The sequence below is a fragment of the Haliotis rufescens genome, unplaced genomic scaffold (assembly GCF_023055435.1).
Source record: "Haliotis rufescens isolate VD_foot unplaced genomic scaffold, xgHalRufe1.0.p SCAF_2, whole genome shotgun sequence".
In the NCBI taxonomy this organism is placed as follows: domain Eukaryota; kingdom Metazoa; phylum Mollusca; class Gastropoda; order Lepetellida; family Haliotidae; genus Haliotis; species Haliotis rufescens.
Window position 1 is genome coordinate 3,412,022 of NW_025963890.1, and position 18,039 is coordinate 3,430,060.

At 40.7% G+C, this 18,039-nt stretch overlaps 1 protein-coding gene across 6 annotated transcripts; it reads right to left on the bottom strand.

Moving 5' to 3' along the window:
* Window positions 1–229: 229 nt before the first annotated feature.
* On the bottom strand, window positions 230–12,399 carry LOC124116754 (polyamine oxidase 7-like). Of its 6 annotated transcripts, none has more exons than XM_048399507.1 (4): window positions 12,235–12,399; window positions 9,397–9,481; window positions 3,685–3,811; window positions 230–1,409 (listed from the first exon to the last, which is right to left on the bottom strand). In XM_048399507.1, exons 2-4 carry the CDS (start codon window positions 9,445–9,447, stop codon window positions 589–591), a joined length of 999 nt encoding a protein of 332 aa, XP_048255464.1. In that variant the 5' UTR covers window positions 9,448–9,481; window positions 12,235–12,399; the 3' UTR covers window positions 230–588. The 6 variants fall into 6 exon arrangements, with proteins under 6 accessions (XP_048255464.1, XP_046334203.2, XP_046334204.2 ...); XM_046478247.2 differs by having other exon boundaries at window positions 230–1,970; XM_046478248.2 differs by lacking the exon at window positions 12,235–12,399 and adding an exon at window positions 10,229–10,431 and having other exon boundaries at window positions 230–1,970.
* Window positions 12,400–18,039: the final 5,640 nt, after the last annotated feature.

Sequence of the window (18,039 nt, forward strand, 5' to 3'; positions counted from 1 at the left end):
AATTAAATAGGGGAAAAATTCAGATATTATTAAATCCTGGTACGGCTATTTAGAACTCATCCTTCTGCAATAAACAGATGAAGGATTGAAACTTGAATATCATTTACTATTGCTCATAATGAATAAGATCATTCTGTATAAGAAAATGATAAAATGTTGTCAAGCAGTTGGGAAATCTAAACATAACCAATAAATCTGAAAATCTCCTTTTTAGTGAACAAGAAAGTCGAGGAAGTAGATTATTTATTTAGATAACATATTGCATTACTATGAAACAAAATGAGCCATAATTATACTTCGTATAAACGAATAAAAAATATTGTATACATCTCGTGTACCTGCCAGATTTCATGAACTCCATGTATTTATTCCTGGATGAGATTCATTCTTCAAATATGTCCTATTTGTGCTATCTATTTGTGCTGTAGTATATTTCTAGATGCATACGTTATAAAGCGCCTTATAAAATAACATTAGCATTTCCAGGATGTGTTTACAATGAAAAGGCTAGTATTCTCTTGACGTCTTTCATAAATTTTACTTTATGCAAAACGCCTACTTACGAACTTGTAACACGAACGTGTTTCCTTACAAAGATGTGTGTGTCGCGGACTTTATGCCATCAACGGAACCCGCATCTGTACCATCACTGAGTGTTCTCAAAATCCACCTGGCATTTTCCACCCCACTTATGGCTGAACCCACAACGTATCCGTCAAACTCAGAGTATGCATCCCCTGCAAAGAATAACCGACCAACAGGTGCCCGAATGGCACTGAAAGCCGCTTTTGAAATACCAGGCTCCACGTTGGCAAAGCTTCCCTGGTACAGCGGGTCTGTTTTCCATCGAGTTATTAAAACATCTACCGGTTCAGAAACATTTTCTTTTGAGTAAACTTGTCTCAAAACTTCCATGACCTCTTTAATAATCTCCGCATCATCAATATTGCTTAATCTGTTAGCTTCTTCTCCAAATGTAACAAGCTGAAGAATATTTGTGCCTTTGATAGACATGGCATGCGAATTGTGATTAATCCACACAGGGTAGAAGCCTCTTCTTTCGTGAGCGTGAAGAATGTATAAGGTGTTATCCCAGAACTGACCTGGAGTGTCTGGGAACTTAAGGTATATACTCATGTAATTTTCAAATCGCACACTTGCCAAATTGTCGACCTTCCAATCAGGTAGAACTGGATTAAATATTACAGATCCGCTTTTGAGAACACCTAAGCTAAACGTTAGTAATGCAAGCTCTGCTGTGTATATGTTTCCACTAGCTGTCTCAACAATCACGCCACAGTCTGTGTAGTTAATACTGCGTACGACTTCATTCAGTATCAAACGTTCGTCGTTTTCTTCCAGAACCTCGCATGCAATGTTCCTGATGACTGACTCAAACCCATTCTTGTCTGCAACGTAAAACATATCATCGATGTATTGTTGCAAGATTCCATCACTCAGACAGGACGACACATCAGGCGTATTACCATACTGAAAATCGTATTCGAAAATCTCGACGACTTTGTCCACAGCTGTCACAGGTTCCCACTTCCCCAGATCCAAACAAGCCCTGATTGACATGTCACTTTGAACGCCATTTCTCACCCGAGTTGTCATTTCCGACAGTTTTTTCTTTGCTATTGACAGTTTTTCCCATGCCTTTGTACCCGCAGTGGCCGTTACGTCCTCACCGTTCATATATCTTATCAATACATCATTTCCATCAAGCTTTCGGCCTGAGGTATTGTATTTCTGTATAGTCTGCCACAGCGGATTTCTATCCTCCCTGAGCATCATCCAGTTCGCTCCCACCTCAACCGTTTTCCCACCAAATTGGACTGATTTTAACCTGCCACCAACCCTGTTAGAGCCTTCGATGATCAAAAATTCTGTGAGGCCATTTTTTGTTAATTCTTTGGCTGCCGACATTCCTGCTGCTCCCGCCCCAAGAATCAGAACCTTCGCCCTATCTGAAACATTATTTTTTTGCGTTAAAGAGCAAGTAAAGTCAACATAGCAACTTTGCAGATTTTAATACTTTAGGCCATACTTAATCACCAATGCTTCACCAAAAGTAAATTTGAAACTCGGAAATAGCGTAGAACTGACGATAAAAAAAACGGCAGTTGAAATCATCCCTCTAATTAAAAATTACGCTACTGCTGGGCTTCCCCTCAGTGGGGTTAAAACGGGTTCCCGGTGTTAGACGCGTAGCGCAGTTTCAACGATCGGGCCGGCGCCCAGTCTGCATGGTTTATTGGGGGTCTTCCTTCTTGTCCAACACCTAGTGTAGTCTAGTGTGATAGGTACAAATTCACCCGACCGTGGTGATGAGTAAGACATTGGGGATTAAGCCTAAGGAGGGCATCTCACATATGATACAACTAATTTGTGAATATCTCACAAAACACAACGACTCCACTAACTGGTGAACTGTATTCACATAACTTTTAAAATATATATCAATGAGAGAAAATAATAATGATTAAGTAAACGATTTGGGTTATAGAGACAAGAAACATTATTCACTGTGGCAGATGCGCAGGTTTATTTACAGTTTATTCTCAATTGTTAGAAGGGTCGGCACTTGTTTGTTTGTTTACCGGATACACGTTCATGATTCAGACCAGACGTCAAGCTTCCATTGGAAATATTTCCAAAGAGGATGTCCAACCACCATTAACACCAAAGACTTTGTCATGAAGCACAAAATATGTCACTGAGCAGTGAGTTGAAACCAACAAATAATCTCGAGGTGAGGCATCCAAATCTGTACCAATATTCATGGAGATACTGCAGGTTGAGCAGGACAATACTGCGATCACATCCTGTCAGTTTGACGCAACCCAAGAACGAGAACTTTCGAAACCGAGACAAATGCCCATGAGAGGGAGAAGAGACATCTTCTCGCCAACCAGAAACCAGTTAACGATTATCACAATGCTGTTTCACATTTGTTTGTACTATGAATTATGTAGTGTTTGATAAGACAACACAATGCGGTTCGTGTGTAGGTTAGGGTGGTTCTGTAGATGTTGACACATGTTGCCCACATTTGTGTACAACCTGAGGCTAAAATTACTTTCTCACAATATTAAGTGGAACAAATTATTTTTTCAACCCTGGACCCGTGAAGATCCGGGGTAGAATAGGTTTGCTTTCAACCCATGCTTGCCGTAAAAGGCGACTATGGTTGTCGTAAGAGGCGACGAGCGGCATCGTGTGGTCAGGCTCGCTGACTTGGTTGATGCATGTCATCGATCCCAATTGCGTGGATCGATGCTAATGATATCAATCACTGGACTATCTGGTCCAGACTCGATTATTTACAGACCGCCGTCATAAAGCTGGACTATTGATGAGAGCAGCGATAAACAACAAACCAACCAACCCTCAAAGGTAATGGAACGATTGTATAAGTATTAAACAGGAAGAGCATTGTATCTGGATGTCCTTATGTCCTAGTGCCGAGGTTTGGCATTTAGAATGAATTATAATTTTACACATGCGTACCTGATAGTAGTTGGATGATTAGATGTAAAGTTACATATGTGATTTCACAAGTTGATCTGATACAGCTTCAGTGACAGTAAATCATCACCAGTGGGGCTATATATTATTGTATCTACCAATGAAAGTATCACTTTACTTTCTGTTGTATTAAATATAAATCTGTATGCTTACTGGTCTTTCCATTTGAATTGTGGCTGCACTCTTGGGCATGTATGTCCTTTCTCACAGACACAGTGATTCCATAGGCCACCACCTCAACATACATTATCAGTAGAAAAGCCACACCGAACGACGCCATCTGCGGAATATACATAGTTTAGGTTGAAATAATTTTTTAGTTAATCGCAAAGGGCTAAGCCTTGTTTACATGCATATTCATTTACATGAGTACTAGCATATTTACTCACATAAGTAAATTTACTCAAATTGAGTAAATATGTCATGTAAAGTATTTATACTCCTGAAGCAAATTTCCACCACCTAAAGAGGTCGTGTAAAAGTATCTATTCTCCCAAAGGATTTTTGGTCTACCCATGTAAGTAAACTGATTGCATCATGGCAATAAAACTTATTAATGATAATTGATGTTGTTGTTACTATCCTTGTCTACACCTTAAAACTTGCTAAATGTCTTTGTCACACGTCAATGTGACAATCGATTCCTTTATTAAGATGGCCCGGTGAAGATCCGGGGAGGAATAGGTCTTCAGCAACCCCCGCTTGCCGTAAAAGGCGACTATGCTTGTCGTAAGAGGCGACTAACGGCATAGGGTAGTCAAGTTCGCTGACTTGTTTGATGCATGTCATCGATCCCAATTGCGTGGATGGAGCTCATGATATGATGCGTTCAACAATAAAAACCAACCAACTTTATTATGATACATCTTCAGAACCATTATGTGTTGTGCCACTTGTACAACCCATACCGGTCTTTTTCTTCTTTTATTGTCAGAAATTAAAGAATGTTTGTTGTACACCACATTGTTCTGAAGTAAAACACAATAAGCAATTGAGATGATGATCTTTTATTCAAAAGTTTAATAATACGAATCGCAACATGTTAATCATCATCAGTGTTATAGTACAGATGAAGGTTGTCCATGAAGATTGATAATACAGTCATGGTATTATACCACAGACAAGTTTAAGAACCATAAACATTTCATGCACTGACGAAATATGTTGCCAAGTCATATGCAGGCTTGGTGCCCTTTGCAGAGGATCGTCAACATCTTCATCATGATGCCCTTGTATCTCTCGTGTCTCATTACACAAAGGTTATTGAGCACGACACACGTAGTTATAATTGTGCTGATAACTCAACGTCAAGGTCTGGTCTCTTCTGGATACGTCGCCATCTTCCCTTGGGTGAGTGAGGTAAAGTTTAACGTCACGTCGGCAATATTCCAGCCATATCGTGACGAGACAACATTTACGTAATTACAGATTTACGTAAAACTAGTTTGAGATCACGTAAAAATAAATTCGCAGTCAACAACACAATATAAAAACGGGCTATAGATCGCCAGCGACTAAAGATAGATCACCACACTAGGGGCCATGGGGACTTTTGCTTTCTGCATGCATCCCAGCAGGATTTCCATCATTCCTTTAGGCGATTATTGACACATTTTGCCTAACATTAAAACTACATTTTCTACGATTAAAAAACCTGGTAAGAATATATCTACTTTGAATGACGTGGTCTTAGGTATAGGATAAAACACGTCCGGGGGTTGTTATGATATTTAAAACCCGCATCCCGTGGGATTTTCCGAGGGAAAGGGTTTTAAATATCATAACAACCCGAGGGGAAGTGTTTTGTCTTACTTATAAACCGATTTTGAACCTTAAAACAACATTTATCAACATTTTTATGTTTCGAACATACTTTCACGAACCTTAGGAAAGCGGCGTAGAATATCTGTTGCTGGCGTACAGATCTTGAAAATCTAAAAATCACTTCAGCTTCTCAACACCTCTGTAGCCTTGTGGTACACTCACTGGGCTAGAGATATGAAGGTTGCGAGTTCGATCCTCGGGAATATAAAGAAAACATTTGTCATTTGATTTTACATTTCATTACATGTTACAATCTGAACGAAAGTTATATTTATAAAATCCCTGGGATATTATAACACATTATATAGCAAATATGACTTGAATATCCTATAAAATCCCAGGGATATTACAACGTCCCTGTTTATGAGATTTCAACTGACTGGAGAACAATAGGATGACGTCACACTACTTCAACCCCCTTCGAGGGTATATCCACTTATATCTCCATCTTCCCTTGAACCCCTAAAGGTGGTCTCGATGGTAATGTGTTGCTTGTAGTTGAACTACCTCTGTGCTGCTGTCAGATTGTTATATGTGTGTACGGCTGAAGTACTCAGGACCCGGTTGTATGAAACGTGTCATGAAACCTTCATTAACAAATGTGTCATTAAATCCAGTTGTACTTACGTTTTAATGACGTCGTGCTGTCATTAGCGCGTCTTTAACTTAATGAAGGTTTTGGGGCATCATTAGCGTGTCATTAAAAACAAACATGGTTGTGAACATACTTTTGAACGCTTAGGACGCGAAAGGAAAGTGCGTGTTTTCAGAAAGCGAGCTCGAATCCATGACGTTGAAGAAGTAAGGGCCCGCTCCCGTTTTGGGAAGGCAATCATCAGATATATCTGCTACTTTGTGAGAGGCGAATTACAGCCAAAATCAACAAGATCTCACGCACTAAGTGTTGAACTACAGGTGAGGGTTTGATAATTAACACGTCGTTACTAGAAACTCAGCTAGTTTGAAATAAATAAATAATTTTGCGCCACATCGGACATATTTACATATCTTCAAAATGAATGATACGCAGTTCTGCATGTATCTGCGCACTAACACGAATGTTGGTACAGATATATGTGCAGCCTAATGACAGCAACCTTGTAAATATACTTCAAATGTGGAAGTAATGTAAAATTTTATTCATGCATCCGTGTCACAAAAAAAGCTACGTTTTCAACTTTGCGTTGTCAGCCATGATCAGTTTCATAAGGGGGGTTAACTCCAAAGACTTCAACTAAATGTGTCGTTCACACTGAAGAGAGCCGTTTTACGTGTTCGATCCCGGCCAAAAGAACCTTTTAATTATTGAAGCATGCACATCTTATACTGAGACGTAAACAAAACGCAGCAAAATAAATAAAGTAGATATAAACATTGTGGAAATATTTGTAAATTCGTTAAACATATCATTAGCCTCTTTGGATAATTTACTACCTTTGTGGCGTGATGGCCACCAATACTATGGATCTGAGAAGTCCCATGATCAGACATGGAGAATAGGTCTTCATCAACGCATGCTTGCCGAAAAAGGCGACCATGCTTGTCGCAAGAGGCTACTAACGCGAGATGGGGTCAGGCTCGCTGACTTGGTTTGTACATGTCATCGTATCCCAATTGCGTGGATCGATGCTCATGATATCAATCACTGGATTGTCTGGTCCAGACTCAATTATTTAGATTCCCGTCATGTAGCTGGAATATTGCTGAGTGTGGCGCTAAACAACAAACAAATTATCAGCCAGTCAGGAAACAGTGGTCCGTTATATTTGCTAGTGGGCGTGGTCTACTTGTAATTAGGTTTATGGCAACCCACGCAAAAGAAAATGCTGTGTTATCCGATCTGATCCCATGAAATCACTTGCAATCTATTGATAAAGTCATGACTCCTGAATGGATGTCTATTCAGATAAATTGTAAAGTAGACGTCGGTCCTTGAACAGCTGCAATGTAACAATAGTCTGATCAACCGTTACATTGACTGGATTGTCTGGTCCCGGTCGAATCCCGGTTCGACCCGATTTAATTTATAGGTTTGTCAGCACTATACCCGTGCCGTGCTTGTGGAATTAACCAAAGTCGTAAGCGTCTGTTACGTACATCACTTCTGTCTTTCTTCCCTTAACAAAACGACACGCCGTGGTGAAACTCGAATACTGTTACGAGGAGCGATAACCCTGACGCACTCACTCCCTTATTCACTTAATGTCTATGACGTCAGAAACCTTCCATCACAACAAAATGACCATCCGTAAAATGTAATGCTACCTGTCCTACACTGTCAGAGATAAATGCTCCTCCAATTCTTAGTTCACGTGGGTAGCTGACTCATTTTCAACACTGAAGACAAGTTTTTGAACGGTTTAGAATGACACCACTATGCTTCCATATAATGTTTATAATACTGTTCAGCAGTTGAAGCAGTAATTACAAGCCAATTTATTATGCTTGAGTTAATCAAATTTTACAATCTGGTAAACCGTTTTAATAGAATTTCGCTTTGGGGCGCCAACGTTATGGACGCATACATCATGTATAAATGTGTAGTGTAGTCGTGATTTATAGAACTTCGTCATGACCTTTGATCTTCACATATCCCCATTGATACAAAATTTACTACCTCATCTGAAGTTCCTGAAGTTGAAATTGTGTCCATACAGGACATTTTCATAGCAATTGTGTCTGTAATTTCTTACAGAACTTGAATCTGACTTTAAACATGCCAACCATATGCATGGTAGCAATATCGATTTTTGCACGTTTGGTTCAGAATTCGTCATATTTCGGCTGAGAGTTTTCATACGGGCTCAAAAGAATACCTTTTGTACAATGAATTACTCGTATAGAAGCGTACCAACTTGACAACATTAATATGTTAGATAATGTTGGGCCGGCAATAATCAGTTTGCTTCTTCTTTTTCATCAACAATGTCATTCGATTTTATATCACAGTTTCAGGGGGGAACGGGTGGCCCAGTCGTCTAAGGCGCCACGATTCGCTGTGCAGAGTTGCGTCCCTTTGGCACGCCAGAAACCTATGATTGTGGGTTCGAATCCCGGTTCGCCCCGATTATGTTTCTAGGTTTGTCAGCACCATTCCCGTGCTCGTGGGTTTCACCGAAGTGGTAACCGCCTGAGTCCTGCATCACTTCGGGCTTTCCTCCCACATTAAGCTGACACGCCGTGATATAACTGGAATACTGTTAAAAGCGGCGTTAAACCCGACTCACTCACTCACTCACCCACAGTTTCATTATCGATATTATTTTAAATGTCCTATAGCAGGCTTATTGGACATGTCATTTCGAGTAACTGCGATGTACATGTTTGTATCACACATTAATTCCAGAACATATGAGGATCTTCTTTTAACGTGAGTTATAAGTCACCGGCCTGCAAGGGCAACAGAACATGAATACTTTCTAGGAGTAGTTCTGTAATACATCCCTTCTACAGCAAACTTCTCATGTGCAATAACCGTGTCTTTTCAAAAGTTATGACTTGACCCAAATACTAAACTATCCAAATACTAAACTATCCGACCCGTGAAGATCCGGGGTAGAATAGGTCTTCAGCAACCCATGCTTGCCGTAAAAGGCGAATAACGGGATCGGGTGGTCAGGCTCGCTGACTTGATGCATGTCATCGATCCCAATTGCGTGGGTCGATGCTCCTGATATGAATCACTGGATTGTCTGGTCCAGACTCGATTATTTACTGACCGCCGTCATATGGCTGGACTATTGCTGAGTGCGGCGTTAAACAACAAACCAACCAACTAAACTATCCTGCGTAAATACATCGAACAATAGGGTTTTGTAAACCCCAACATTTGTAATCTTTTAACACTAATGGCTACAGACAAGCTCAGTCTGTTAGGCAACGTATCAATGTGTGTCCATCATGCAGTGGAAAACAGAACGTAATTAATAATCATGTACATCAATCACTACCAGTAAAATGTATTGTGTAGGCATATTTCCTTTCAGCAAGAGCAAAAAAACCGAGTGATTGGCTGAAGTTAAAATGTGGCAAGAAACTTACTAGTAACAGTCTGTGTTTCCGCACAAACGTCAGCATACATGAACCCGCCATTAACAATTTGACTTCGTGGGTTTCATCAACCTAACTGAAAAAAATATTATTATATTATTCATCAACTATTGCAATACAACTCACTGCAATTCGGCTTAAAATTAATAAATGACTTACTTTATAGAAGACGGACAGACAGATATCTTATTAAAGTCTCACCTCGTTACATCCGTTTGAGATACAAAAATAATTATTATATAAAAGTGCATGCATAATATAACGACCCAAAAAGGGTCAACACTATAATATAACGAGCCACCCCATGCGGAGTTATGAGAGACTATTAAAGGTATACATCGTATTTAATAATAACATCTATAAGATAAGAAGGATCACGCTGACATTTATTGTATAAAACATCAGATAGTTTGGCGATAATGTCACGGCAGGCTTCGGCAGATAGTAAATTCACTTCTGGGCTGGAGAGCATAAACTCTACTTTCCGAATATCATTAAAATTGCAAAGACCCGTGAAGACCCGGGGTAGAATAGGTCTTCAGCAGCCCATGCTTGCCGTAAAAGGCGACTATGCTTGTAAGAGGCGACTAACGGAATTTGTTGGTCAGGCTCGCTGACTTGGTTGATGCATATCGTCGTATCCCAAATGCATGAACCGATACTCATGTCAATCACTGGATTATCTGGTCCAGACTCGATTATTTACAGACCGCCGTCATATAGCTGGAATATTGCTGAGTGCGGCGTAAAACAACAAACGAACCAACCAACCAACACAATCTGTCAAGAGAAATGCAAGGACACCGGTCTGAATGGGACTTACTTGAAGAGGTGGATGGCATTTTGTCTTACGGATGGGAATCAGGCGATGAAAAGGTTAGTACCAAGAACTTGAGATTTGTTCCAGAATGTAGGGGGGGAGATATAATTAAACTTTGACATAACAACATAACATCTGGATATTTTGGACATAAACGCACACTTGAGAGAATACGGTTCAGATTCTTTTGGGTAAGCACGAAACGTGACGTGAAGGAATGGTGTGTCAGTTGTATGTAGTGTGTGAAAAGGAATGCTTGCAAATCTAAAAAAAAGCACCGTTAATGGAAACACCTTACCCTAACCCAGTTGTACAACCACCAGAAAAGATTGCAGTAGATATTACATTGCCAGATACAGAAAGAGGTAACTGTTTCATTATAGTGGTAATGGACTATTTTACAATGCATGGGGAATGCTCTTATATGCCGGATCAGAGAGCACAAACTGACACAAAACATCGTGTGTACGGGTTTGTTAGCAGATATAGAATTCCGAAAAGTCTACATTCTGATTAAAGTAGAAACTTTGAATCAGTAGTATTCAAATCTATGTGTGATAGACTTGGTATCATAAATAAACGTACAAGTCTTTATCACTCGGAATCTGATGGAATGCTTTATGAGGACTTGTATGAGACCTTAAGTGAAATGTTAAACAAGAATGTTGCCAAAAATCAACGAGACTGGGATGAAGATCTGACTCTTGTGACGAAGGCTAATAACTCCAGTGTACACGGTTCTTCCAAGTATACTCCAAACTACCATGTTTTTGGTAGAGAAATTAATCTACCAATAGATAGCATGTATGGACTTACGGGAACAGGCAAATGTGGAAGAAAAGGGGAATTGTGTGGAACAAATAGTACCCGGATGACCAAAGCTTATGTAATAGTCAAGGAAAATCTACAAAGATCACCCCAGTATCAGGAACAGTAGTATGTTCGCTAAGCTCATGCTAAACCATATCAAGCAGGGGAGCAAGTTCTACTTTTCTGGCTCACTGTTCACCTCCCTCCCCCTGGCCCCTACCCGTTCAGATTCCTATTCCTGCCCTGAAGCCTTCTACAGTCCCATGGTTATGGCCTGGCTGTCCACAGTTGTAACACTTTCGCTGTCCATACCTCTTATCGCCCAAGGTTATTGTTTTAATAGTGTCAGCCATTCCTGAAAGGACATCTTGCTGTTGTGCAATGTAACTCATAATTGTTTCTTGTTGCTGAGAACAACACTCGGTGCTTATGTCTCTGCAGTTATAACAGGGGATCGAAAAGTTTCTGTTGCTTCAACAGATGCTATTCAGAGGCTTCTATCACTGCCTGATCCACGGTTTCCACTTGAGTATGGCTTACAGCAAGTGTAAGTTCCTTTTTTTGAACTAATCCTTTTATAAACTGATCCATGGCTAGCCTATCAACGTCAATAGCTCTCTTATCTGGATATGCTCTGTGAGCTAATTTTCATATCTTTGAGCAGAACATCCAAACACATTCTCCTTTCAACAATTTCCTATCTTGGAGCTGTACCTTGTAAATTCGACTCTTTTGGAGAAAAATACGATTTCAAAGCATCTGATAAATGTGCAAAGTCATTCTTTTGCGCTGTTGTAAAACTGTGGTAGATTGATTTTGCTTCATCTTTCAAACACAAAGCCATGATCTTTCTTGTCACAGTCACAGTTATACATAACGGCACAGGGTTCAAACTCTTCCAACCATTCCTCCCAGTTTTCTCGTCCTGACAATTTTCTTGGCATAGCCACTGGCCACATATAATTCCGGTCCCCTTCCATTACCAAAGAATCCCACCGCTGCCACCAGTGTTAGATCGGAATATGGCCCAGATGACAGTGATATCCTGAGTCAAGGTTGTTTATTCGGTTACATATTTGATAACAAGACATGTGCGGGCGCACACAGCAGCACTCTCAACCAGACTTACGACTGACTCTCATTCCCCGGTAACCTACCTCCCTTACGTCACATATACTATCACATAGAACATCACTTACCAGTTATATGGTACCCTGACAACATCGAATGCGATCACTCGCTGGGCGCCGCCATCTTGAATGGAGTCGCGCTCCAGCGAGATGTCTTTATATTTATGATCTAAGTTTTAACATTTAACACGGCTTTCACTTCCTCACCCGCTTTAATCCAGATTGTAGGTCAGATTGCACACTGATATACCTTAAATATGTACTGGTTTGAACATACATTTTTCAAATATCTTCCAAAACCGGTTTGTAATTTGTACATTTAATCACGCAAAATGACGCAAACAATATTTTAATCATATGTTTTATAAATATTAAAAACAAATTGACATGCATGGTTTGCTCCCTCTTGCGTCTGTATGCGGTTCACAGTACTCGATTCTTTTCAATGAGTCGTAGTGCATCTCCAGAGCAATAACGTCTCCTGCATTTATCTTGCCGATTTTTACACGAAACAATTATCACGCAACTAACTGAAATCTCTCGAATGTGATGCACATTACTTCAGCAAATTATATGACTAAATCGTAACAAAGCATGTGCTAAATAACAAATGTTAACACATGCGTAAAAGAATATGTTTTATCAAAGTCTATTTCCACTACCGACACAGACAGTTGCCCAGTCTCTAGTCACGTTCCGTTGTTGTATTTGCCCGCTTTTTGAGACAAACAACACTGGTTTGATCCCATTTCCAGGTGCTGGATATGTAGGGATACACGAACTAGCATCTTCCCAAAACGATAACGACCCGTGAAGATTCCTGGGTAGAATAGGTCTTCAGCAACCCATGCTTGCCGTAAAAGGCGACTATACTTGTCGTAAAAGGCGACTAACGGGATCGGGTGGTCAGGCTCGCTGACTTGGTTGATGCATGTCATCGATCTCAATTGCGTGGATCGAAGCTCATGATATTATTCACTTGATTGTCTCGTCCAGACTCGATTATTTACATACCGCCGTCATATAGCTGGAATATTGCGGAGTGCGGCGTAAAACAACAAACCAAACAACAAAACAAACCAAAACGATAACGACCTACTATCTGCACGGCACAGCTCACAATTAATTACCTACCCCTAACATAATTGTGCGTGAATAACAAATTGGGCTCATTCCGCTGGCAGTATTTCGATATTGCCGGGAAATATAAGGGAAAATAATATATACACCCATGTTAAAATAGAATTCATCTAGACTATGAATCAGAGTGAGTGAGTGAGTTTGGTTTTACGCCGCTTTTAGCAATATTCCAGCAATATCACGGCGGGGGACACCAGAAATTGGCTTCACACATTGTACCCATGTCGGGAATCGAACCCGGGTCTTTGACGTGACGAGCGAACGCTTTAACCCGACCGCCCCCTCATGAATCAGATGATATAACGGTCACCTTAGTTTGTTTCAAGTATCACAAACTAGCCATAGAAAAGGCATTTGCAAGTACTGAACTACTACTACTACTGAACTGCATAAGATAGATGGTCACCCGTTGAGGGTTACTACTCTACGAGGGGCGGTCGGGTAGCCTAGTGGTTAAAGCGTTGGCTCGTCACGCCGAAGACCCGGGTTCGAATCCCGACATGGGTACAATGTGTTAAGCCAATTTCTGGTGTCCCCCGCCGTGATATTGCTGGAATATTGCTAAAGGCGGCGTAAAACCAAACGCACTCACTCACTCACTACTACTCTACGACCTTGCTACTTCCTGCCGTTTCCACACGTTATTTAAGAAGAATGTGATAGAGATAACTTCTGAGTAAGTATGCACGCGTTTTGTTCATGTAAATACTGTATAATTAAAACAATTAAGGAGGCAGATTGGAAAAAAATAGTCTCAGTTACTTAGGCCTATACAGGTGTCTTATAGAGGCTCCATGTCTGAACTAATATTTCTTTTGTTGTTGTTTTTTCAAAGTAGAACATAGAGAAACAATATTTCTAAATACTACTTAAATAAATCTGAAGCGTATATTCAATAACGATTTGATGACTGAAAAGTAATAGTACTACAACAAAAGGTTTGTATCATTATTTAATGTTGATCATAGATAAAGGCAGATATGGGGAAAGTAATTTGGTCACTGTATTCTTGTGCTTACTCGACCACCAACTCGACTGGCTAGCTCAGCCAGTTCTTTCATACCACCCCAGCCCCATACCAAATGTCACCGGTTTGAAAATATCTGTGGTCACATTTAGCATAAGACACCATGTTAAAGAAGACAGCAATAAATATTGAAAAATATGGTCAGCTTTTAATACTGGATGGATGTCCATAATGATTTATAAAGCATAAACATCCAATCGAGCTTAATCCCATAGCGTTACATCCCTTACAGATGTTTACTTCCGTGTGTACATTATGGAAGCACCGACGTCGTGGTGTCAACAAACATTTTCTAATAACAGCTTATAATTATCTGCTTAATTATTGTCAGTGTTATGTGCTACTCACTGAACACAACAAAGTCACACGGCTAAAACTATATACTACTCAAAGCTTGCTTAGCATCACCACCAACAGGTAATATATCAAATGTTGTTCATTTGTTGAAATAGCCAAAGACAAAATTGCGCGAAGACGTGTTCAATTAACAAAAGTACGTTGTCATGTGCCACACAATGGCAACAAACAACTTGTGACCAATTATTAGCCAGGTCACCCGTCAAAATGAGAGTATCTGACCAAAATTGAAACGTCAAAACCTCACGAAAACAACTTTATTGTGAAAAAAACACCTCTCAGTAGCGCATGTGATCCACGTAATGCGATCCCAACCCGGCACCGTCGTCTCATGCTCCCCAAAATAGGTGGAAAAGGAGGATTTTTTCACTCTTCATAAAGAACATTCCCGAGTTCCTGTAGAGTTGTCGGAAGGACAGAGCGTCGTGAGAGGGTGGTCTGCAACTGGTTCCACATGTGTTCGATAGGACGGAGGTCTGACCAGACTGTCCACTTCACGAGGACAATGGCATCTTGCTCTAAGTAGGCATCAACGAAACTGACACGATGAGGTCATGCCTTGTGGTCCACGAGGATGAAATCCGGTCCAATTGCACGGTCTCACGTACACATCCATAATGTCATCGTAGTAGCGCACATCTGTAGGACATGGACATCGGTAGTTCCAGTTCTACTGATCCCACCCCGATTCATAATTGATCCTCCACCACAGATGTCATGTTCGGCTACGTTGGAATCCTGAAATCCAGGTCCCGATTCATCAGTGAAACGTACTGCAGCCCAGTCCTGTCTGTCCAACTGACGTGATCTTCAGTCTAATCCAAACGTGCCTGCCTGTGATGGAACGCCGTCGACACCAAAGACGTTTACAAAGTGACGTTGTGTTGACCGTGTTTCAAACATGCCAATGCATCTGCCTTGTTTTTCGGTCTTTGACGCACTACAAATATGCAATTCCAATAAAGCATTTAATAGAAATGTAATGTTATTGTTTTGTGTAATTCAGATGTACATCATATGATCTGAAGCAAAACATAAATAATGAAAACGATATATGCATCAACGATTTTTTAGGTGAACCGATCACGATTTTTTACTATAGAAATACAAAAGGTCTATGTTGTTTAAACGCAGGTTCATCGTGTATATGCCATGTCAGGGCGAACAGCCAATAGACATTTGTCATGATCAGGGCGTCATACCAAAAGACGTTCAAAGATGGCACTTGTTGTTATCCTGTCTGGCGCTCGACATTAAGGGGTTAAAACAAGGACTGGTCGACTCGAGTCAGTATACTGTGTCAAAGATTGATCAATCTTCTGTATAGACAGTTAACTACACATTCCGCCCCAAACCACCGAATGGCACGACCTCCCGAATGCAACAACGTGCCGTCTGTTCTCCCCGTCGACGGTGAATACGACCTCGATATTGCCATCAGGACTGAATAGCTGGAATCGACTTTCGTCAGAAAAGTGTACCCGTACCCAGTTTCCCTTCTGCCATTGGCTGGCGGTCCGTGCCCACCCTATCGTTTGACGTCGACATTGAGGCGTCAAGGCTATTCCGCGGTACGGTATGAAGGCATGAATATCACGTTGCCGTCCTCCCGATACAGTTCTTCGACCAATAGGATGTCCAAGGGCAGTTGCTGACGATAAAATCACGTTTCTGTCACGAATCTGTTCCTCAAATTCATAACGCGTAGAACCTGGTCTTCGTTGTGTGTGTGTGTGTGGGGGGGGGGGGGGGGGGGGAGTATGGCCTGCGAGCTTGTAACGTATCAACCAACTACTTCTTCGTAGTACAGGTAAAAACAAAGCATCTTGACACGTGGTCATGTATGGCTCCCACCTGAAGAATATATTTTGCCCTTTCTCTCTCTTCGTTCGACAGCCTTCGCATGGTCGTTGTGCTTTCACCCAACGCCACAGAATACAGCCACATTGCTTTTATGTCACAACTGTCCAAATAACGTGTTGCAGGTGCACTAAATTTTCACTGTTAAACTCATACTGCATAAGAACAAGACGTGTAATCAGTGCATGTTTGATGTATGAGCCTCTTGATTGAATAATGGCTTCATATTTAGAGTTTAGAGTTGCATGTTGCATCAATAAAATATGTGAAATGAGACATATATCTGTTACACTTATTTCGACCTCATGGTGTCAGAGAATAAGCAGTCTCGATTTTTCACCGAAACAGATTCCATTGGCGTGATTAGCAAGCCAGCGCCATCCCCTCTCTGGACTGTTGGTTCCCATGACCAACAATAGTGCTGGCCTTCTTGCTGATCATCTTTAAGCATATGAATCTGGCAAAAATACAAGGTATTTGGCAAACAAGAATAACTTAAGCTCCAGATATATCAGTGATCTGATATCATGACATAACCATAAAATAGCCAGTTCCCTCCCACTGATTTATTCACCAGAACTAGAAATAAAGAAGGCCAGTGAGACCGCCTCATCTGTTTCATTTTCTATCTGTGCTAAAGATTCAGAGTGTCAAAACACAAGACTGTATGACAAAAGGGATGACTTCAACTTTCCCTTCATGTCGAGCAATATTCCAGCTGCTCCAGCCTTTGGTGTCTATATTTACAACTTTTGAGATAGATAGATTGTCTTTATTTCCTCCAGTATTGAAGATACATTATATAAGATATATACATGAATATAAATGAAAACTACACAATGTAGTTACATCTTATAGTGAAGGGGGTATGAACAAATGCTGTTACTTGTTTACATAATGAGAGACGAGTAACATAGTTTCGCCCCATATATGAAGCTCAAGGTCTTTCATGCAATCAGGCAGTCCGCCTGAGAGGAAAGACATGATAACATCATCATCGTTCGACCAAAGGTCAACACAGCAATTCGCATCTGTAATATCAAAGATCTTTTCGAACATTTCATTTTGCTTTGTTTGTTTGTTTGTTCGTTTGTTGTTTAACGCCGCACTCAGCAATATTACAGCTATATGACGGCGGTCTGTAAATAATCGAGTCTGGACCAGACAATCCAGTGACTGACACAATGAGCATCGATCCACGCAATTGAGATCGATAACATGCATCAACCAAGTCAGCGAGCCTGACCATCCGATCCCGTTAGTCGCCTCTTACAGCAAGCATGGGTTGCTGAAGACCTATTCTACCCCGGAATCTTCACGGGTCTTTCATTTTGCATACTTATAGTACAGATTGGGAGGTACCAAACCTAAGGCACCGAGAACAATTGGGAGTCGGACAACTTGTTACTTGGGATTCATAAATTGGATATGTAATTGGAAAATGTTGGTGGCCTGATATTCGAAAATGGTGTGTCAAAACGCAGCCATTG

What these genes read in the sequence shown, in the direction of transcription:
- LOC124116754 (XM_046478247.2), bottom strand. Translation starts at nt 9,447, where the DNA reads ATGGCGGGTTCATGTATGCTGACGTTTGTGCGGAAACACAGACTGTTA. An exon ending in GGAAACACAGACTGTTACTA is followed by an intron (nt 3,812 to 9,396) that starts GTAAGTTTCTTG and finishes TATATTCCGCAG; the next exon opens with ATGGCGTCGTTCGGTGTGGC. An exon ending in CAATTCAAATGGAAAGACCA is followed by an intron (nt 1,971 to 3,684) that starts GTAAGCATACAG and finishes ATAATGTTTCAG; the next exon opens with ATAGGGCGAAGGTTCTGATT.